The following is a 23,113-nucleotide window of genomic DNA, read 5'->3' on the forward strand; positions in this document are numbered from 1 at the left end:
GTAGAATGGGGCTGATACCACCCAGCCCACAGAGGCTGTGTGGCTGCCCTGAGAGGGTGCACATGACACCCACAGCGGGTGCTGGATGAGGGGCCTCCTTTGCCGAGTTCCAAATGCCATCCACGCTCTAGTTCTCTTTCTGTTCTTCCCAACAGAAAACCCAAATATCCCAAAAGGAACGGAGGACTCCAATGGTAAGTCTCCACTCTCAGAGCTTCTAGCTTAAAAGCTCTGGTCCCCCAAACAGCCCCTTTGTATGACCTTGCCCCTCCCTCATGCCGTAGGCACATAACTGACCTCTAGTTGGGCAGAGTCTGGGTCAAAGGTCAGGAGTGGGCCCTAAACCAATTAAGCATCCCTAAGCAGCTGGCAGGGATTTCTAGGGACCAAGTCTCTCTCAGAGAGCTCAGCTGCCATGGTCCCAAGATGTGTCTAGCGTTGACCGTGGGGTTGTGATCTGGGGCCCTTGACCACTTCATAGGATGGTGGGGCCCTTTATACTGCCCTCCCTCAGCTGCCCCCGAGCTGGGCACCACCCCATGGGACACAGACACTCTTCCCAGGCCTGCCAGCCCTCCCTTTCCCACAGTGAGCCAATCTCACAGTTCATGATGGAGGCCCCCCACTCCTAATCCCCACCGCAGCGTCCTGATGGCCACCAGGGAGCCTGACCTCCACCCAGCAGGCCTGGGACAGGGAAGAGATCACGCACAATCAGGTGGGACAGATAGCAGAGCTACGATTTGAACCCAACCCATCCCAACACTGAAGTCCAGACTCTTGGCCGGGGCCCTTCAAAGCTCTGCGGTCCCCAGGCTCCACACACACCCGTGCCCCCCCAGAAAGCAAAGTGGGTGGGTCACAGGCCCTGACGCTGCTCCCTGCACAGGTTCCACGTCTGGCCCTGCTGGCATCCGGCTCACCTTGGTGCTCGCCCTGACAGTGGTCCTGGAGCTGACGTGAAGGCTCAGCCCCGCTCCCTCCATTCCATCTGGCACTGACATCTCTGCAATTGGTTTTCATTTCTTTTCTAAACTATTTCCAGTCTTGTTCTTAGTCTCTTTCTGTCCATGTCTTGGCTTCTTTGGTCAGTTTAATTAAAACAGAACACTTTTCCCCACCTCAGTCTGTGGCTCTGTATTCTTCCTGTTCTATAGCAGCAACTGGGCACCTCCGGACATGCAGCCTTGGGACGGGCACTGAGGAGGGTGATGAAGGACACGGAGGGCATGCTGTTCCCTGGAGGAGGGGTGGAGGGGCAGCTCCTTGTTTCACACAAATCCAGTTGTGGGAAGTGGCCAGGGACTCTACTCAGGAAATTCAAGTTCCCTCAGGGCCAAGTGTAATAGTCAGCTCTTGCCACAATAATGCTGCATAACAAAGGGACCCAAATCGCAGTGGCATGCAACAACAAGCATTTATGATTGTGTTTACGTTTAGGAAAAAGTGGTTCAGCTGATATAGTCTGGACTCACTTGGGCAGCTCTGCTTCAGGCAACAGGCTATCTGGGCTGAATTCCAGGGTATGGGTTGGGCACAGGCCTCATCCACGGTTGTTTGTTCTGGGGCCCAGGCTAAAGGGGCTGTGGCTGTCTGACAGTTGATCCTCTTATGGTAGATCATCATAGCTAAAGAAAAAAAATTCAAAACATGCAAGCACAGTTAAGGCATCTGCTTATCATGTCCCTGAACACTCCTTTAGCCAAAGCAAGTCACATGGCCAAGGCCGACGTCAATCAAGGTCACATATACGTCAATGGTAGAGGTTCCAGAACTTCCTGTTCAACTACTAGAAGATTCCCCATGCCATTCAGCCATTGGAGGGAAGGGCTGAGAGTGTCTGGAGATGGGTGGGGTTGACCTCTCTGAGCTGTGGCCAAAACCTGAGGGTCACCAAGGAGAGCCCTGGAAGACTGTGTTAATCTGGCTAGGAGAAGCTAGGCTACGGTAACACATTAACCCCAGAGTTTTACTGGATTAACACAATAAAAACTTATTTGGGGCCCATGAAAAGCCCAAGGCAGGTTGGGTAGTCCTCTTCTAACCTGTAGCTAGACCAACTGGAATATGTGGCCTCTACGATCTGCAGGGCAGGGAAAGAGAGGGCTGGAGGATCAGAATGACGGGCAGAATAATAACCCCCCCCACCAAAGATGCTCACATTCTAATCCCAAGAACCTGCGAATATGTTACCTTACCTGGCAAAAGGGATTTTGGCTGATGTGATTAATTGAAGGATCTTGAGATGGGAAGATTGGCCTGGGTTGTCCAGGTGGGCCTAATGTAATCACAAGGGTCCTTAAAAGAGGGAGGCAAGAAAGCAGTAGAAGGAGATGTGATGACAGAAGCAAGAGATTGTCATGATGCAAGGAACGGGCCATGAGCCAAAGAATTCAGGCAGCCTCGAAGCTGAAAAAGGCAAAGAACCAGGTTCAACCCCAGAGGCTCCAGAAGGAACCAGCCCTCCCAATACTTTGAGCTCTATAAGGCTTATTTCAGACTTCTGACTTCCAGGACTCTCTTAAGAGAATAAATTTTCCTTGTTTTGAGCCACTAAATTGGTGGTAATTTGTTAACAGCAGCGAAAGGAAACTCATATAATCACACAGGATGATTTTAAGGGTCAGGCCTCGTAGTGGCATGGACCACTTCTGTCACACCCCATTGACCTAGGGGAACTTGCCCTCTTGTCACTTCCACTGCACTGTATTGGCCAACACAAGCTATAAGGCCAGCCCAGATCCAAGGGGTGCAGGAATCTATTCCACTTTTAGATGAGAAGAACTGCAAAGCCATGCTGTATAATGTGCAGATACAGGTCAGGAGGCGGAATTAGGGCCATGTTTACAATCTACAACAACCCCACATTCTGAACTTGATGTTCTGGAATTGTGGTTTCCCATCCACCATGACATGCTCTCATTTCAACTGGGAAGCCCAAATGGCTCCTCACTGCAATTTCTCTTTCAAAAATGTAACAACTAAACGATCCATTCATTTGATACATATTTGGCTGCCTGCATCTTGCAAGCAACAGTAAAGAAGATGATTTTCAAGTGTTGAAAGTTCTCTCATATCGATTAATATAAACATCCAGGCCAGGTCAGCAGCAACAACTACATTGCACCACCTGCCTCCTCAACCGACTTCCTTCTTCCCCAAAGCCCTGCTCTGTCTCACATGAGCCAGCTGCCCCCCCTTCTGTTACCTGCCAGCAATCCTACCTAGGCCAATGTTACACAATGCCTCTGCCTGTTTTCTGGAAGGAATAAAAAAAGATTTGTTCCTTCTTTTTGTCTTAATAGAGGGAAGCCCATGTAGGCATGAAATTGAAATTGCTTTCCCTTATTAACAGTGTAGTCTTTGGGCTCAGCTGACCCCTAAAGTGCATTAATATCTCAGCAGCAAGTGGATGAACCACAGAAAGTGGCAGGGGACGTGCCCAGAGAGAGCCAACTGGGAGGCTTGAGGTCCACAGAGGGTAGGGCGGCCGTCTGCTTTGGGGTCTGAGTTTGAGGACATTGAGCCCTGAGCAGGCTGAAAAGGATGGTTTATTCAACCTAGGACTGCAGGGATGGAAGGAGGGCTGGGTGACCCTGAGCCCAGCCTGACAGGGAGGCGGATCCTTCATCTATTTGCCCACCTGCTTACTCACTCATCTGACAGACTCTGACCATACCCCTCTTCGGGCTCTGCGCCAGGCAGGGGAAACACCAAGACAAGTTGGGCAGATCCTACTGTGAAGAGCACCTGATCCATCCAGAATGACAGATTCGAGGAAAAGAACAACTGAAATGCCATGTAGTAAGTATTGGAACAAAAACGTGAACGAATACAATAGGGTCACAGAAGGGGTGAAAGATTGTCCTGACTGGACAGGTCAGGGGAGGCTTCCAGGAGGTGGTGACTTCACAGCCAGGTCTTGAAGGAGAGGAAGGGGCATCAAAGCCAGTTCTGCCACCTTCACCATTTGGCTCCAGGTCAGTCAGTCCAGCTGTCGGTCCGTGCAGAGACCCATGCTAGGCCTCCAGGGGGCCACCTCCATCCCCCTCCTGGTCAGCCGAGCCCTCGCTGTTGGGCTCATCAAGGAGAACTTGGCAGTCCCATGCGCGGCGGCCCCAAGGCAAGACCACCCTTCCCTGGCCTGGGGTCCCGAGCTACGAACGCTTGGTCACAGGAAGTGGAGGAGGCACGTGCCGCTCTCCCAGTGCTGCCGCTTCCAGAGCGGGGGTTCGGCGCCTGCTGTACCTCTTCCCTCCGCCTGTGCACCCGCGAGAGGAGCGAGGTCTGGGGTCACCGTCTTCTCAGCCTTGGGGTACTGTGCCTCGGGGCCCCACACACCCCCAAGAGGAGTCACATGCCTCCTCTACCCCAACCCACCTCATGGGGCTGGAGACGTCCAGCCCTCCTGCTTCCACCCCGGCTGGGATCTTGGCTGAGCAGGTGCAGATCTGGGGACCTGCCCACCGTGCAGGCTACTGTGATGCCAGCAGCCGTCTCCACCTGGGGTCACAGCCACCTTGCTGAGGGGAGACATGGAATCAGACCCAGGTTTTCAGAGTAGCCATCCTGACCCCAGAAAGGCTATATGTTTTATGAAGTGCACACATGTACACAGAGCAGAGAAAACAAAACCAAAAACAAGGGTCTCTGGGCTCCGCCCCTGCAGGGAAGCTGACAGCCCCACATAACTCCCAGACCTGGATGCGCACTTTTACATTTCCAGGATGGGGGCAGGGATGGGAAGGCCAGTGTCGGGGCTGACGCCCCCAACAGCCCTGGCAGCTGATGAAAATGAAAGGGAGAGGGCTGTGGTTCTGAGTGATGAGAAGGTGGGTCAGGGGTCGAGTGGGGAGGGAGATCTGGAAAGAGCAGAGAGGGAAACCGAGGATGGGGTTGGCTTGGAGAAGGGGGCAGGGAAAGGAAGGAGAGAGGGAACAGGGACAGCCAGCCGAGGAGAGCTGTTTGGGGTGCTGGAGGTCAGGCTCACACTGGGATCAGACATCCTGGAGAGACAGGAGTCTCCTTGGAGGCATTTGGAGATGAGGGATGGAGGGGACAGAGAAGGGGGTCCCTGGAGGAAGGGATTCTGGAAGAGAACTCTCCAATCCAATTGGGCTCCTGTGAAACTTTCGAAAGAGACCAAGATCCAGACTGAATGAGATGAAGAGAAATGTTGAAAAAGTGGGGAGTGGATAGAAATGAGACAAGAGATAGAGGAGAGACAGAGACACAGAGTCAGAGAGACAGACACATAGAAAAAAGCAGAAAAAAGAGAGACACACACACAGAGACACAGAGAGACAAAGAGAGAGAAACAGAGAGAGAGTGTGATAAAGACAGAGAAACAGACAGAGGCAGAGAAATAGAGAGAGAGAGAGAGAGACAGAGACAAAGACAGAGACAGAGACAGAGATGGAGCTAGAGAGACTAGCCCTGCAGCCCAGCCCGGAGCTGGGGAGTCTTCCAAAAAGCGCTTAAGCTGTTATGTCAGGTATTATGCCCTTGGTTGCCTCTAGGGAAGACAGCCCTGAGTGATGGGTGGAAGGAAATAGATGTGCAAAATACATGCATTTTTTCCAAATGGGCCCAATCATCAGCGACAGGCCTAAATGTCAGCACACACAGCGGAGCCCTGGGCTGCCAGCTGCATCTGACCTTGGGGCTGAGCTTCTCAGGAGGCTCGCCCCCCCTCTGCTCCTTCCCCTCCCCCTCTCCTACTGCCCCAGGCATCTGTGGTCCCCACCCAAGGCCCCCATTCCCTCCCACCTCTTCCTCCATCGATCCTGGAGATCCCAGGGCCACAGACAAAAAGCATTTTGGAGGAGCCCTTCCCGACCGGTACCCCTACCCCCGCCTTCTCAAACTCCACCTCCCCCAGAGACCTTCCTTCTCTGACCACAGGGACAGTCTTCCCCAGTGACAGCCATAGTTTTGAAAGGCTTTGGGGTTGAAAGTGTTCGAGGGCTCAGATTGCAGCTTTACCACATTCCCACTGTGGGATCTTGGGCAAGTGGCTTAACCCATCTGAACTCAGTTTTTCCAACTATAAAATGGGGATAATTACACAATTTACAGGATGTGTGTAACAAATTAAATAGCAATGTTTCCATATGCAAGAATTTGCATAAATATCAACATTCCTATATTTAGGAATTTACCATATACCAGATCTTCTCTACATGTTAAGGGCTGTGCTAAGCATTTTGCATGTATCATCTGGTTTGATCTTCACAACAACCTTGCCATATAGGAAGCATTAGATCCATTTTACAAGTAAGGAAATAGTCTCAGAGAGGTTATGTAACTTGCTGAAGGTCACACAGCAAATAAGTCCTGGAGAAGAGATTTGGACCTAGGCCTGATGCACTAGGTAATTTTGCTTCCATAGGTCAGAAGCCCAGCACAGAGTCAGGTATAGACCAGAAACTCAGTGAATTCAATTCCTTTTCCTTCCTTCTTCCTGGAAGCTCCTCCAAGGCAGATGGTTCTCCTAAATATTCTACTGATCTCAAGCTGGTCAGTCCAAGAGGCAGGACTGTGTGGTAGGTGGTTAAAGAGGTGAGCTCTAGAGCCAAACTCTCCTGGGTTCAAATTCTGGCTTAGCTGTTGACTAGCTGTGTGACCTCAGGCTATTTACATAACCTCTCTGTGCTTGGGTGGCCTGTCTCTAGAATGAGTATCATAACTGCACTCACCTCTTAGGGCTGAATGAGAGAGCGCATATAAAGTACTTAGAAAAATGTCTGGCATATAGTATATGCTCAATAAATGTCACCTGTCATTATCATTCACTTGGCACGAGATGCTAACATTAATCTCCCTCCTTTAGTACTAGATAAAAGAGATCACGTGGTCCTTCCCCCACAAGGTCATTCTGTGCCTTTAAATCAAGCCAGCAGAAGGGGAGGGGAATGGAGAAGAAGGAAGAGAACCAAAGGGAGAGAAACTTAGAGTTACGAACTCAGATTCTTTACAAGCCGTATAAGATAGGACCTATCATGCTCGTTTAATAAATGGAGCAAGAAGGGGGCCTCAAGGGGGAGGGGGACTTGCCCAGAATCACGTGGGTAAAGTGGTGACCCAGCTGGAAATCCCATCCTCTTTACACGCGTCTCCCCTCCCCTCCCAAGCGGGAGGACAGGGCCACTGCACCACCCGCCCTCTGAGGGCACTGCTGGCAGGGGGACGAGTGCATGCAGACAGACACACTTTCCAGTGGCAGCCTCACAGGACAGAGAGTGACCGACAGAAAAGGGAGAAAGGAAAGGGGCAGGCTTGCACTCCAGACCCTCTGGGTGCTACATTAAGGTCCTGACCCCAACTCCAGGGAAAAGACCGCTTCCTTCCAGCTAAAGCAGAAATGTATGTTGAATCTCAACCCATATCCCAGCTGGGAAACAGAGGCCCCGAGCAGCTCGGCCGGGGTTACAGCAGCTTAGTGGTGACATGAAGATCAGAAACTGGGTTGACTCACCCCTCATCCCTTTTTCTGGAATTATACTCAGTGATTCTGCCTGGTAAAGAAAATATGGGCTTCCCTGGTGGCGCAGTGGTTGAGAGTCTAACTGCCGATGCAGGGGACACGGGTTTGAGCCCTGGTCTGGGAGCATCCCACATGCCGCGGAGCGACTGGGCCCGTGAGCCACAACTACTGAGCCTGCGCATCTGGAGCCTGTGCTCCGCAACAAGAGAGGCCGCGAGAGTGAGAGGCCCGCGCACCGCAATGAAGAGTGGCCCCCGCTTGCCACAACTGGAGAAAGCCCTCGCGCAGAAACGAAGACCCAACACAGCCAAAAATAAAAATAAAAATAAAATAAAATAAAGAAAGAGCAGCTCACTCTCAAGCATGGTATCATTGCAGTGCCATTTAAAAAAAAAAAAAAAAGAAAATATTAACTCAGCCATTAGGTGCCCCTTTTACCTCTTTGGGGACCTAGGAATCTGTGCCAGGGAGGAGTTCCAGGGCGGGCCAGTCTCAGAGAGAGGGGGAAAAGCTTCTGCAGCCAGGGTGGGCTTCCCCGAGGGATGCGGACCACGTTGAGTAGGGGCTAAGGTCTGAGCCTGGTGGCCCCTCCTGCTGCCACCTCCTGGGATGGGAGCCGTCTACCTGGGGGGGTACCCCACCCTCAAAGGCAGTGACCTTGATCCCACCCAGAACCCTCCTAGGCTCAGGACTCTGTTCCAGGTTCTAACAACCCCAAGGGCTTTTGTTGGAGGCTCTGGCTGAGGTCCTGCAGGAGTCCAGGTTTGAAATAACAACTTTGCTTCACTGGGCACCTGCTTCCATCTTGTCCTTTTTTCTCAATTTCCCCTAAAATATATATATGAGTGAGTGTGTGTGTCTGTGTGTGTGTGTGTGTGTGTGTGTGCTTTGAGGTTGTTCCTGGGAGACTATTAACTAAGAATAATTTAGCCAAGAAATTTGTTATGTTAGAATTACCAATTAGATATGATTATAACTTGCCATGGCTAACACGGCACTACTGTTGGAAATCTGAATCCCATTAAAATCTAATTAGCATATATTAAGTTGAAGGCTGTTTTACTGCAGTGCACCAGGAGGTTTGAGCGGTGCCGGCCCAGCACATGGACTCACTGCCCACTTTGGCATGCGGGCCACGTTGCCCATGGCACCCAGGGGCGTGTCAGGAGGACCCTGAGCAGCTTTTCTCTTCCTAAGCTGGGGACCAGATGGTCCATGCCTACAGACAGGGCCAGCTCCGAAATTGGACATGACATTCAAGGCTCTGTCCCTGGTTGAGATGAGTGGCCAGAATCCAAGGAAAAGCATCTTTGATTGTGGCTCACACAGGGTGCTCTGGGGTCAGGGCTCTGGGCCAAGAGGATGGGGAGTGATTTTGGCAGCCCCTGGGGGCAGTTAGCTTCGGGGCTGAAAGCTAGCATCACAGATGGATCCTTCCCTGGGCTTAAGGGCATGGTGGGTCCTGATGTGAGGACCTAACTGCTATCTCCTCGGACCTAGAAAGCCCCTGGCCCAGGAACAGAAAACACTTACTGGGCTCCTACAGCGAGGCCTACTTTCTTGTTCTCAATCCTCATAAGAACTCCAAGAGAAAAGTTCCAGTATTGTGCCCATTTTATACACAGAGAACTTGAGGCTTAAAGAGGTTAAGGAACTTTCTCAAGATCATGTAGCCACTAAGTGGCAGAATCAGCGTTTGAACACAGGTGACCGTTTTTTTAAAGCTCTGTCTCCTAACAACTCGTTGCCAGAATGAATGAGGTCCATTGTCAGGTCCAGGTCAAGCTTGATCAATGCCCTCCACTGCCAGCAGGGGGAGGCAGTGAGAGAGTAGGGAGCCTTGGCAGAGTGGGATGTGTTCATGGATGTATTAATGTCAGCTACAAGGTCACCAGGGGATATTCCAGGTGCAGAATAAGACCCCAAAATGATGCTCCATGGAGATTTTCTGAATGCAATCATCCCAATCAATGGTTTTTGAATTTTTTAAAGGGGAAAAAAAATCTTTCTTTTGTGCAAAAGCTAATAAAATGTAGCAGATTAGATTACTGCACAGCAAATATTGCCTCCCTCCCCACCACCTTCAGGATGGGGTGTACTTCCCCTTCCACGCCCTATTGATGTTGGACATGGCCACGTGGCTTGCTTTGGCCAACAGGATGTTAGTGGATGCACCAGGAGCAGGGACTTCAAATATGCTTGACTGTTAGGCCTTCCCCCTGGCACATCTGCCATCACCAGGAGAACACACCTTGGGTAGCCGAGGTCCAAAGAGGATGAGGGATGCATGGAGCAGAACTGGCGCCAAGGCCCAGCTTGAAGCCAAGGCCAGCAAGGCCAGCCTGAGCGACAGCCCCGTGGACAATGAGTAAGAAGTGAAGGCTTCTTGTTAAGTGCCACTGAGGTTTGGGTGGTTGTTACACAGCAAGAGCTGACTGATGTACCTGGGACACCATTGTGAAAAAGACGAAAAGCAAGCTATCCTGATCAAGCAAAGAGACAGGACAGAGTCCTGCTCTCACCGCACAGGCCCTTCCCCCTCCATCATCACCAGCCTTATTTCTAACATTGTCATCAAATGCTTTGCTTCAGCTGGTTTAGTCCCTCAGCCCCAGCCCCTGGCCACACATCACTTCTGGACGTCCGCCCCGCCTCTGTTCTGGTTCCCCCATCACCCACTCTGCCTCCCACAAAACACACTCAAACTCAGTAGGGCCCTGGGACCCGCCATACTCATCAGCCACCTCCTCTGGGAAGCCCCTGGCCTCCACCCTGCCCAATTTTGAGGCTCTTTTACCTTCTGCCAGCTGGCTGGGAAGGAGATGAAAAGTGGACAGAGGCCTCCTGAATTGCTTGTACCATTCTGTACCCCACACTCCTACTGTTTCCCTGCACAGGGTCGCACCTTTGTCCCCAGACGCCTTCCACATTTTCCTCCAATAGCTGGGCCAACTCCCTGCTCCCAGCCCCAATCCCGCAGGAGGAAGGGGAGGCCCAGAGAGGCAAGGTGGCCAACGGAGCCACGCAGAAAGCCCGAGCCACACATTCTCCCCGGTGGCCTGGGGCACGCTGGTGCTGGGACTGAGCTATGCTCGGGGAGAGAGATGTGACCTGAGGGTTGGGGCCAGGCCTGGGCAGGAGCAGGTGTCACGAGGAGACAGAGGGAGGAGTGTAATGGAGAGGAAATCAGAGATCAGCTCAGGGGTCCCCAGCAGAGGCCTGAACAGGCCGGCCCTGCCCGCCTTGTGGGGTCGCCGGAGCGTCTAAGCAACTCCCACTCCTTAGCCTCTGTGCTGTGCTAAACTTCCAATAAAAGAACCACTTAAACCTCTTCTGGGCTCAGCTGGTATGAGGCCTGGGGACGGGCAGGGAGGCCTCATCCTGGAAGCAGGCAACCCCACGTCCCAGTCGTCTTGGGCACCAGCCCAGCAGCCTGGGGCTTACAAATCTAGAGGAGAGGACCAGGGAGGAGACATCTATATTGCTGTGCAGGGGCTACTGTAACAAGGCATCACAGACTGAGGGGCTTAAACAACAGAAATTTATTTCCTCACTTCTGGAAGCAGGAAGTCCAAAGTATCGGCAGGGTTGGTTCCTTCTGAGGCCTCTCTCCTTGGCTTGTGGTGGCCACCTTCTCCCTGTGTCCTCACGTGGTCATCCCTCCTTACCTATATCCTAATCTCTTCTATATAAGGGCACCAATCAAGTTGCACCGGGGCCCGCCCTAATGACCTCATTGTAACTTAACTGTCTCTTTAAAGACTATCTGCAAACACAGTCGTGTGCGAGTTAGGACTTTAACATATGCATTTGGGGGGACACAACTCAGCCCATAACAGCACCGCTCAGACTGAGAGGCCATGAGACCGACTCCTCTGGCCCCCCTGAAGCAGGGCAGCAAAGGACCGCCCTGGGGACAGCGGGGAGGGGCTCTGTCCTGTTTATGCAGGGTTGTTTCCTTGATAAAACTCTGCCTACACAGTGATAGGAACAAGCCAGTTACAGCCACAGGCCACAAAGTGGATGGAGGCCTCAGACGTGCAGGTGAGGAGAGGATGCCGGACACAAAGGAACATGCCCCGAGTCCACACACAAAGTCCCAAAACATGCACAGCAAGTCTATACTGTTGGAAGTCAGGCCCCACCGTGGTTACCCTGGAGGAAGGGGAGGTGACTGGAGAGGGTATGAGAGACCCTTCCAGGGTGCCAGTCATGTTCTGGTTCTTAATCTGGGCACTGGTTCCAGGGCTGAGTTCCGTTGGTGAAAACCCACTGGGCTATCCACTGAAGGTGTACGCACTTTTCAGTTTAGTGAATAGTATTGTGCCAGTGTCAACTTCCTGGTTTTGACAATGCTCTGTGGTTATGTAAGATATCATTGGGAAAGGCTGAGTAAAGCTTGGGAACCCTGTACTATTTTTACCACTGCTTGTGGGTCTCAAATTATTTCAAAATCACTTTTTTTAGTGCTCTAAGTAAAAATGATAAAAGCAAGACATTTTAGGTTTATTTTAAGGTTTTGCAACACTTACAGCCCCAGAGGAGTTGAAATAAATTTTAAATTAAAAAGCAAACAAAAGAGTTATGCACTTTTCTGTGTGTATGTTACAGTTCAATTAAAAGTTAAAAAAAAAAAAAAGAAAAAAACTTCTGCCAGTCTCTGAGCTTTTCTAAAAGGAGAGGAGAGAAGTAGCATTCATGGAGTACATTTTACGTGCTAGATATTTCTAGGCACTTAACCCAAGTTAACCCATTCATTACTCTGAGTTGGGGGGCGGTCACTGTTGTGTCCATTTGCATATGAGGTAACTGAGGCTCAGAGAGGCAAGGGAAGCTGCCCAATGACACACAGCTCATTCAGGGCTCAGCGGAGGTTCACACCCAATGCTGGCTGCTTCAAGACCCCTGCTCTTGTCCCTGCCTGTGCTTGGGCCACTCAGAAGGACACCTCTCCCTGCTCTGCTGCCCTGGACTGCCCTGCCCAGCCTTGCCATGGGGCACCCCCCCCCCCAAACGCCCTCCACTCCAACTCACAAAGATGCCGATGTAGAGTTTTCCAAGGGATGTCCGCCCCACCTGCCAAGCACCCTGGCTGGCACTGACCCTCGGACCCTTATTAGCTCCATTAATTGCAGTGTTGAGTATGCAGCTCTCTTTCCTTGGGTCCCCGCAGACCCTAAAGCTCATTCCATGCTGGGTCCCCTCCCTGCAACACATCTGTACACCCTCAGCACCGAAGTCCCCAAGACCCTTGGAGCTTGAACAAAATTAACTCATTTATCCAACCAACCCAGTAGGGAGGACTCCTGCTCATTGCCATGGGCCCTAACATTAACCTGGTTTAGCACGTCCTCTGAATTTTGGCTCAAGCAGCACTTTTAGGGACTTTCAGGCACCTGGGAACCAAAGAACAGCTGGAGGAATGGGAGTTGATGACTATAACTCCAGCCTCAAAGATCGTCCCTCAAGGTGGACTGAGGTCAAGGGCGAAGATGACCTGCTGCTGACCTGGGGAGCCGGTGGCTACGGGTTTGGTACCCGGCACTCAACCTGTCTGGGTCCTCCTGGCCTGGCAACCACCCAGAGAATGCCGTAGACTGTTCCACAGGATGCTGACATGTGCTCTGCCCAAAGGAGGTCTGCGAGCTTACAGGCTGGAGAAATTTTCCACTACTGAAGGTCTTCTCAGAGCCCTTATGGTGCTAATATGCTGCAGAGTCTCCAAGATGGACCCATCCAAGACAGTGTTCTCTGCTCTCCTTTGGACAGTCCCTCAGAGAAATGCTGGTCCCAGGCCTTCAGCACAGATGTGTCTCGGGGGCAGTTCTGGAACAAGATGAGAAAGGAAAGAATTTGCAGTGGTGGTAAGGTAATGGGCAGGAGTACTACTGTTCCCATTTTGCAGAGGGGGAAAACTGAGGCTCAGAGAGGGAGAGAGACTTGCCAAGTCAGCAGGCAAATTCGTGCCAGAGCCAGCCCTCAGTCTCAGCAAAGTGTTCTTTCCACTGCCCAGGGCCAAGGTCAGGTGGGTGGAAGTCTACTCAGAGAAGATTTTTCAGGGTTCCTTGGTGGGAATGATGTAGTGTCCAAACTGTCTACCAGGCCTGGGAGGAGGAATCAGCAGAGCTACATCATGTATAACTCACCTGTAACATTTCCAAAGCTCTTTCAAAACTATTCATTATCTTTTCTTTAACAAAATTTTGTCATTATCTTTTTTAATCTTTACAACCTTTCTTTAAATCTTAGGCATTAGAGCCTCATTTTAAAGAGAAGGCACATGGACCTCAACGAGGCGATGTGATTTGTCCAAGGTCTCAGGTCCCATTGATGCCAGAGCAGGGATGTCCCTCCCGGTGTCCCAAGATCCTGAGCCCTGGCCGGCTCCCCATCCACACTCTGGCCCCTGCCCTCCAGGGCAGGACCTGGGTCTTGCTCAATTCAGTGGTCCCACCACTCCCACCCCAAGTGCCAAGTTGTCCAGGGGGAAGCCCCGGCTCTTCGTGCAGAGTCCCCCAGGGGAGGGCACTAAAGGGGCAACTTGGGGTCCAAATCTTCGTGCGTCCAAGGAACTGCCCCTCCCAGCTACTTCTCTCCTTCTTCCTCATTACGTCCCAGCCAAGGTCAAATCCTGGTCCAGCAGCCTGGGCATGGCAGGACTCCTTAAAAGAGGGGGCTTCTCCTTTCTGCTTAGTAAAGGAGGCGGTTACCTGAGATATGAATTTCACTTCCTTGGGAGGAAACGTATCCTCTCTGTTTTAAATCAGGAAGCCAAGTTCAGAGTGAGCAATTAACTTACCATGAGTCACACAGTAACCAGAGATGGAGTTGGTCAACCCAGCTTTATCCATCAGACCAGTGGGTCTCATAGTTTACAGTGCCTAGGAATCCTCTGGAAGGAAGTGGGTGGTGCAGACAAACAGTCACATAGTAGGCCTGAGACTGCTGTCCTTTGAAAGGCCTGCTTGCAGGTTTGGCCTTGGCTGGCCTCTGGGAACTTGGGTTTGGAGAAGGTTCCAGCTGATAAGAGCAGCTCACATTACCTGACCTGTCATGCAAACAACGTGCTTTGGGCTGAACCCCTGCTTTTCTTCTGGGAGTCTGGAACTTTGGAACATGCCAGGCAGAAGATGCCTGCATGACCAGCCCCTGGTACCATCCCTGGGCACCCAGTCTCTGAGGAACTCTTCTGGGAGACAGCATTTCACATGTGTTCTCACAACCCAGTGCTGGGGGCATTAGCTCGCCCTGAGGGACTCCAGGGAAAGGCTCTTGGAAGTTTGCACCTTGTTTCCTCTGGACAACCCCCCCAGGCTCCTTTTCCCTGTGCGGATTTTGCTGTTTCCTTCCACTGTAGTAAATCATAGCCGGGGTATGCTGAGTCCTGTAAGTCCTCCTAATGAACCATCACACCTGGAGGTGGTCCTGCCCCCACTGCCCAGCCACAGGGAGATGTTACAATGCAGATTCCAGGTCACATGCTCCATGAGTTATGATCCAGTGGGTCTGGGAACGAGGCCCGGGAATCTGCACAGTTGCACACACTCTGGATGGCTCTGAGACCAGGGGTCTGCAAACCTCGCTTAGAGAAACACCACCTCCTGGTTCTAGGGCGGCCACTTCATTAAGGAAAGTGTTGCCTGGGGAGCCTTTCTCTGAAAACTCCGCAGCTCTCTGGGGAAGGAAGACCATGGGGCAGGGGAATGGACCAGAAAACTTTGGAGTTATCTCTGAGATACTGCGTCACCCGTTTTCTACCTTATTCCGCTTATTCCCATTTTCCACCTTATTCCTCTCTTCTTCTGAAGGAGAGCCCAGAGCGTGAGCCTGAAGCTATTTTCATGCACTGCCTCTGTGTCCTGACTGCACTTCATCGTGGCCAGTGTGAAGAGCACCTTCCCTAATCACAGCCTGGAAGCTGTCAGATGAAGAGGCCCAGAGGACCGCTGGGGGAGAGGGAAGAGGGGTCTAACCGGCTGCCAAAGAAATGGGACTGATGAGGGGAAACTGGACGCTGGGATGGCAGTGCCTTTTCAAGCCTCCTATCTGGTGGCTCTCCCTGCCGGGGCTGGAGAGGCAGGGGCAATCAAAGGCCATTTCTGGCCAAATAAACATCATTCTCAAGGTGCTAATGGCGGCTGATAGAAATGCCCAATCGTCCTGACTCGGCCATGTCACTGTCTGCTTTTGCATCTACACTGGCCGGCAGTTTGATCTCTGTGCACGCCCAAATTCCTCCCAGTTCTCCAGCTTAAAAAGATTAAGTCATCTTCAGTGTGCCTTAGTTTAGTGGGCTCCAGCATCAATACCTTTTTTTTTCCCCCAGAGCTGTGCGGATTCATTGAATTGATTCAGAGCCATGCTAATACAATGAATATTCACTGAGCACCTACTACATGCCAGGCACTATTCTAGACTCTGGGGATGCAGCAGTCAGCAAACCAGACAAAAATCCCCACCCCGGTGAACCTGACATTCTAGTGTGGGAGGCAGACAATAAGCAACGTAACTAAGTAAAATATGCCTTAGAAAATACATTCCATAAAGCAGTGGTCCCCAACCTTTTTGGTACCGGGGACCGGTTTCATGGAAGACAATTTTCTACAGACCGGGGGGCAGAGCAAGGATGGTTTTGGGATGATTCAAGCACATTGATTTATTATGGTCTCTGGGCAGTCAAACCTCTCTGCTAATGATAATCTGTGAGCCCAGCAGCTCACGTCCCAGGTTTGGCCTGATAATCAAGCCAGGGAAGACAGACAGCCTGTGGCCTGGTTCTGCTGGAGAAACTGAGAAAGCAGAGGTGATTACACCAAGAGGTAAACTGAGTCCAGGCCTGCAAAGGAGCTCAGCAAACAGAGGTGACAATGGCAGCAAAACCATGACACTCTGCCCTTGCCCTGCAGAGAGGACAGGAGGACCGCTCTCTGCACGGCCCACGCAGAGGCTGCTGACATAACAAAGGTAAGTGATTGCCTGTCCCCATGAGCATCAATTAGCTCCTCATCTTTCGAAGGGTCTTCACAGCGTTACCTGGAAGCAGCCAAACATTCAGCATGGGCCTTTGTAGAACCAGGAAGGTGGGCTGGGGGTGATGTCCTTGGCAGAGTTGCTGGCTCCATACTCATGGTGCCCCCGACACTGAGCTGGCCAGAGCAGGGACCTGGGTGGACCAGGGCAGGGCCATCCCAGCCCAGTGGAGGGGACCCCACTTCTCCGATTGCCAGGTGCTTCCGGGAACTGTGAACATCACCCCTGCACTTTGCAAGGTCAACACAGAAGACAGATTCATCCCCTTCTTTATCCCAGGTTTGGAAACCGAGGCACGGAGCAGAGAGGGGCTTCTCAAGATCCCAGGCTGCTTAGTGACAGAGGCAGGACTGGAACCCAGGGCCCTGAGCCTGGTTAGGTGTCCTGCCTGCTACCCACCAACCCAGCTGGTTTGAGGCTGATTGCACCTGACCCTGAAGGCTTCTCAGAACGTTCCTTGCTTTGGAGCCCCTCCTCCGAGCCCCCACCAAAGAGGAAGGTAGCTGAAGCTAAGGGGGCTCTGGTGTTTGGTTTGCCAGCTCTGTCTGAGCCCTTTGGCAAGTGACTCACCTTCGCTGGGCCTCGTCATCCACATTTCAGAGATGAGGAAACTGGCACGTGCCTCATACGGTTTCTGCGAGGATGGAATGAAGTCAACGAAGCAACGGGGAAAGATGTGTTCTGTAATTACAATACATTGTTTATGATGATGATATGCTTATACAGACTCTAGGCCTCACAGAAGGGGCTTCCAGATCGTCATTTCCAACTCCATCACTGCTGTAATCAATTGACAAATCTGGTGGGCCACCCATCCTGGGTACAAGTGCTTTGGGGTTGCAAAAAGTACCATTCTCCCAGCTGCCCTCAAGGACCCACGGTCTGGCTACAGATAAGGGGCTCACGGCACACAGTCGGGGGCTGATCGGTGCCAAGCTGGGGGGTGATGAAAAGGAGTCATGAGAGGTCAGAGGAGGGAGAGAGAGCTGATGTAGGGAGAACGGAAAGGCTTCGGCCAGGCAGAGGTTTTTTAATGGGAGGGAGTATCAGATTCACCAAAGGCAGAGCATGACCAGAGCTTCAGGTGCCTGGTCTCCACCGCAACCCATCCTGGAGAGGAGCCCAGGCAGCTACTTTCAGCAAGCTCCCCAGGGTATGGCTGCAGGTGGCGCTTCCAATCTTACCTGCCCTCCCTCAGCTCCCAGGCCTGGACCATTTGACCTCACACCTCCAGGCCTTTGCATTTGCGGTGTTCCGCACCTCAGGGCTCTTTCTTCTCTGCCTGGCTTTCTCCGTGTTCACCTTTCAGGACCAGCCTCGGAAAAGCCAATTACACCCTCCCTGTCACCACCACCTGGGCACACCTGGACCACCCTGGACCACATTCATCCCCAAAGCAGAATCCAGGCTCCGGACTCAGGCTGACTCCAGCTGGAATCCCTGATCCTCTACAGATATATTGTTTGGGCAAATAAGTCAACTTCTCTGAGCTTCAGGATTTTCAGCTGTAACATGAGTATAAAATATTCTCCTAGAATTATTGTGGCGATTACAGGAAGTAATGTATACAGAGTGCTTCATACAGGAAATGTTCAACAAATATAAGCTAATATATTAGGAACATTAATAATTAGAGTAATAACAGTGACGTCTGTTGGCATGTGTCTCCCCTGCTAGACTGGAGATCCTAGGGGGACCGTATTATATCTCTTTATTGCTCCTGGCTTCTACCATTAGGCTTGACATAAAGTAGGCATTCACTGTTGACCCTTGAATAACATGGGGGTTAGGGGCGTCGATCACCCCTGCCCCGTGCAGTTGAAAATTCACATATAACTTTATAGCCAACCGTCTATATTCATGGTTCTGCATCTGCAGATTCAGTCAACCTCAGATCGTGTAGTACTACAGTATTTACTGAAAAAAAATCTGCATGTTAGGTGCCCCTCGCAGTTCAAACCCATGTTGTTCAAGGGTCAACTGTAGTGAATGAATGAACTCATGCATTAAGGAGCTTGGGGAGGTCAGGGAAGGCTTCCAAGGGGAGATAAATACTGATCCAGGCTGGAGAAGATTTGGAAGGTTTGAATGGTATATCAGTTAACTATGGCCTCAGTTATGCTGTGGAACAAGCAAGCACCAGACCTCAGTGACGGACAACAGAAAGCATTGATCAAGCTCCTCACTGCAGATTGGCTGGGGCTCTGGGATGAGCTGGGCTCTACTGGGGCGGCTCAGCTAGGGCTCTGCTCCCCAGGTCTCTCATCCTTCTCCTGGGGACAGCAGGCTAGCTCAGGCGTGTTCTTCTTGAGACTGTGGCAGAGGACCAAGGGGACAGGTAGAATCATGCAAAGCCTCTTGAAACCTGTGCTGACTATTCACAATAGCCAAGACATGCAAACAACCTAAATGTCCACCGACAGATGAATGGATAAAGAAGCTGTGCTACACATATACAATGGAATACTACTCAGCCATTAAAAAAGAATGAAATAATGCCATTTGCAGCAACATGGATGCAACTAGAGGTTATCATACTAAGTGAAGTAAGTCAGACAGAGAAAGACAAATACCATATGATATCTCTCATATGTAGAATCTAAAATATGACACAAATGAACTTATCTACAAAACAGAAACAGACCCACAGACATAGAGAACAGACTTATGGTTGCCAAGCGGGAGGAGGGTGGGGGAGGGATGGAGTAGGACTTGGGGGTTAGCAGATGTAAGCTATTATATATAGAATGGATAAACAACAGGGTCCTACTCTATAGCACAGAGAACTATATTCAATATCCTATGATAAACAATAATGGAAAAGAATATATATGTATAATTGAATCACTTTGCTGTACAGCAGAAATTAACATAACATTGTAAATCAACTATACTTCAATAAAATAAACTAAAAAAAAAAGACCCGTGCTGAGAATTAGGCTCACTGTTACGTCCACCTCATTCTATTGGCCAGAGCAAATCCTATCCCCCAACTCAAAGTCAGAGGGTGGGAAATACCCTCCGCCTTTTAATGGGAGAAACTGCAGAGTCACACAGCAAAGGGAGGGCTGAAGTAGTGGGATTAAATCACAACCTCCCACCGGTGGGCACAGGGGAGGGGGGGAAAGGGGTTGCTCTGTGGGGTGGGAGGACAGAGGAATAACCAGACAAAGAAGCCAGTCCAGAATGCCTGTTATGGGGCTGGAAGGTCCTGCAGGGATGGGTCATGGTGGTCCCTCATGCTCCTAGGACTGTTAGAGCATCATTTATTCATTTATTCATTTGTTCATTGAACAACATTCATAGTGCACTTACTGTAGGCTGGGCTTTCTTCTCAGCACTGTGGATATCATGTCAGTAAAATGAGTCAAGGTCCCAACCCTCCAGGTGAAGAGGCTCTGCTTCTTTTTCTGGCTCCTCCACCAACTTGCTCTGTGACCTTGGGAAAATCACCTTCCTTCTCAGGACATCCCAGCCACCACTAATAATACCTTACATGTGTAGAACACTTTTAACTTTATCAAATCATCCTCACATAACGTTCCCTGTGAAGCATCGGAGACTGGTTTTATTACATCCTTGATGTGACAAGTGAAACTCTTAATAGTTATAAAATGCACGGCTCCTTGGAAGTGCTCTCCAGAGAGGACTCGGAGGGCAAACCCCTTACAACAAACCCTAGGATTCTCTCTACAACAAAGCCGGTCCCTGGATAAGGGCAGATGGTTGTCATTTCCAACAACTTTTGGGGCCGCGCAATTCTTGTGTGACCCAAGGACTGAGACAGCTTCCTTTATCTTCCCTTTTATTTTAAAAAGCCACCGCTCTGAACATTTCAAAGATTCCAGTAGAACTTTTCCAATTTAATTAAAAAAAAAAAAAAAAACTGCCTCTTCCTAACTGGCTTCACAAATGAAAAGAGTTGAAAATGAGACATAAACCAGGCCACAGAGAACAGCCTAATCACTCGAGCTCCTTATTTAATAAGGAGACACTCCACCACCACAGAAAGCCAGGCTGCACATTTTACAAGAGGAAAGAGAGGCAGAAGGCCTGCTTCCTTCCTGCCCCATCAAATCTGCCTCTCAGCCTAGGAGGGGGTCAAGTCTAAAGCAGGCTTCTCTGGCTGGGGATCTACTATGGGCTACACACTTACGAAAATGCCTCTCCTTATATCAGTTCTGTAGGTGCATATACCATCTTACAGGCTAGGAAACTGAGACTCAGCCAGACAGAAAGTCACTGCTAGTAACACCAGCTGAGCTGGATGTCAACTCAGACCCATCTGAACCCAAATACTGTGTTCTTTCCTATTTTCCACAACATCTCTTTGTTATGTGGGCGGGGGGTGGGTGTTTAATATGGTAGGGGAGCTGGGTGCCAGGTGCAGTGAAGAAGGAAGGAAGGAAGGAGGGAGGGAGGGAGGGAGGGAAGGTAGCATTTACCTTGTAGTGTAGTGTAGATGTGGAGTTGAATTCTGAAGGGGCGCCTTCCAGAATTTGCAGGGCAGCTCCCTGGATCATTTTCAGAGCCAGGCGCTGTAGCAGATGCTATGGGGGCTCTGCCCCATCGCCTTGGCCTACCTGGAAGTTGCCTGCCGCTCGGATGGACAGGTTCCCTACACTGAGAGCCCATCCTACCTCCAACGGGACATGTCTCTGACTGCAGGCTTTCTCTGGCCACAGGAATCTGTGTCAGGGCCAGCCAGGAGTGTCGGGGAGTTAGTTCTCCACCCAACCCAGCAACCCACAACAATGAAGGATGAGAGTTCGTGGATGTATCAGTTATCTACTGTGGCATAATAAACAAACCCAAACTCAGGAGCTTAACAGTTGTTTATCTGCTGGTGATTCTGCAGTTGGGCTGGGCTCAGCTGGAATGGTCTCTCAGGGTCACTCATGAGTTGCAGTCATCTGGCAGCTGCCCTGGACCAGATGGCTCAAGGTGCCTGGTGGTTAGGTGCAGCTGCGGGCTGGGTGCCTCGGCGTCCCCTGTCAGGAGAGTCCAGGCTGCGCTTATGATGGCAGCCGTGTTCCGAAAGCCGGCCCCTAAGTGCAAGTGCTCACCAGACCTCTGCTTGCATCGCATGTGCTCACAGCCCCATTGGCCACAGCAAGTCACACGGCCCAGCCCAGTGCCACTGGGAGCAGGGCCTCGGCCAGGGCGCGGACACAGAGAGGTGAGGTTCACAGGGGGCTATTAACAAGCAATCTACCCCAGTGGGTAAGGATGCTGGCTTCCTCAGCCCTCAGTGGGACAACTCTTAGGTGTGTTCTTTTTAGTCTCTCGGAGTCCCCAGAGGGCTCGAGCCCAGGTGTCCCCAGCTGCAGCCCACTCACAAACACGTTTTTTTAAGACTTTCTTTCTTCCCTGGCTCACTCTTCCCACTCCCTCACTGAGCTTCCCGAAATCCCCTCCCAAATAACCCACCTGCACTCAAGTCCCTGTGTCAAGGTCAGCTTTGGGGAAACCTAAATGGGGACCGTAGCACAGCCAGGAATCAGAATCCCCAGCGTGTATTTGATTCTGCCTTACTGGCCCCTGGGAGGGACAGATGGGGAGAGGACACAGTGAATGAGAACACGGTTTCTGGGGCACTGGGGAGCCCCCGAAAGCTGTATGCAAAGAGGGGCGTGATCAGCAGACAACTCCTGCCCCTCTGAGCCTTGGCCTGACTTCGGGGATGGACCAGGCTGGGTCAGGGGTGGGGACCTGCCCTGCCCAATAGGGACAGAAAGACAAGACCCTGCAAAGGCATGTCCAAGTTAGGGAAGACCCGGCCCCTCACCAGCTCCGCCACCGTCCCCCGGTCCATCCGGGTCCCCAGAGCTGTACTCACACTTTGCTGGTCTGAAACCAATCCACCCTTTTCCGAGTTCCGTTTTTACAGATTATGCAAAATCTCCCATCCTTGCCTAAGCAAAGCAGGCTGGAAGTGGGGCAGCTCGACAGGATAAGGTGGGCAAACGACAGATTACAGCGGCCCACTCTAGTAAACACAAGTTTAATTGCTTTTTCAGAGGGGAGAGAGGGAGGGGGCAGGCTCAGAAATAAAACAAATTCCCAATCGGCTGTGTCAGGGCTGCTGAGCTGGTGGCGGGGGCTCTGAGCTGAGAGCCGTGGGTTCTCACCCCGGGGAGAGAGGAGGCAGGCAGCGGAGAGGAAGAGCTGGAGACTTGGAAGTACCCCCGGGGAAGGCAGCAGCAAGGGCAGGCTCTCTGCCCTTCAGGTCAGTTCAGGTCAAGGGCAGGGCAGTCTGTGCCACGGGAGTGGGGAGAAGCATTCTCACCTGGATCTTTAACAACAACAGCAAGAAGAATGGTATCTCACACTTACTGTGAACTTACTGTGTATCAGGCACTGAGCTAAGCGCTCTACATGAATTAATCACTTAATCCTCACAGCAGCCCTGTGATAGCATTACCATCTTACAGATAAGAAAATGAGGGAACTGAGTCTAGAGAAGTTTAAAAAGTACTGGAAGTTCATATAATGAATAAAGGGTAAGTCTGGGATTCAAACCCAGGTCTGTCTGATGCCAGTGACTCTACCTTTAACCACAAAGCTGGCAACATCCCTAAATACTATTGCACACAT

The 23,113-nt window shown here is 51.2% G+C and overlaps 1 protein-coding gene and 1 long non-coding RNA gene across 6 annotated transcripts in view; one reads left to right on the top strand and one right to left on the bottom strand.

The window, feature by feature from the left end:
* Window positions 1-3,788, top strand: part of IGSF21 (immunoglobin superfamily member 21) — a 248,190-nt gene extending 244,402 nt beyond the window's left edge. For 2 of the 4 annotated variants that reach the window (XM_059914866.1, XM_059914892.1), the window contains 2 exons: window positions 156-194; window positions 3,667-3,782. In XM_059914866.1, the coding sequence (XP_059770849.1) occupies window positions 156-194; window positions 3,667-3,743 (116 nt within the window). In that variant the 3' untranslated portion in view covers window positions 3,744-3,782. Of the gene's footprint in view, window positions 1-155; window positions 195-889; window positions 1,121-3,666 lie in introns of those variants that run through there. The other 2 variants (XM_059914883.1, XM_059914875.1) reach the window with 2 other exon arrangements.
* An 8,237-nt stretch (window positions 3,789-12,025) lies between these two features.
* Window positions 12,026-23,113, bottom strand: part of LOC132359956 (uncharacterized) — a 61,146-nt gene continuing 50,058 nt past the window's right edge. For both annotated transcript variants that reach the window (XR_009500990.1, XR_009500991.1), the window contains 2 exons: window positions 17,087-17,197; window positions 12,026-13,312 (listed from right to left, as the gene is read on the bottom strand). This is a non-coding gene — a long non-coding RNA (uncharacterized LOC132359956). The remainder of the gene's footprint in view (window positions 13,313-17,086; window positions 17,198-23,113) is intronic.

Source organism: Balaenoptera ricei, chromosome 1 (assembly GCF_028023285.1).
Source record: "Balaenoptera ricei isolate mBalRic1 chromosome 1, mBalRic1.hap2, whole genome shotgun sequence".
NCBI classification, from domain to species: Eukaryota; Metazoa; Chordata; class Mammalia; order Artiodactyla; family Balaenopteridae; genus Balaenoptera; species Balaenoptera ricei.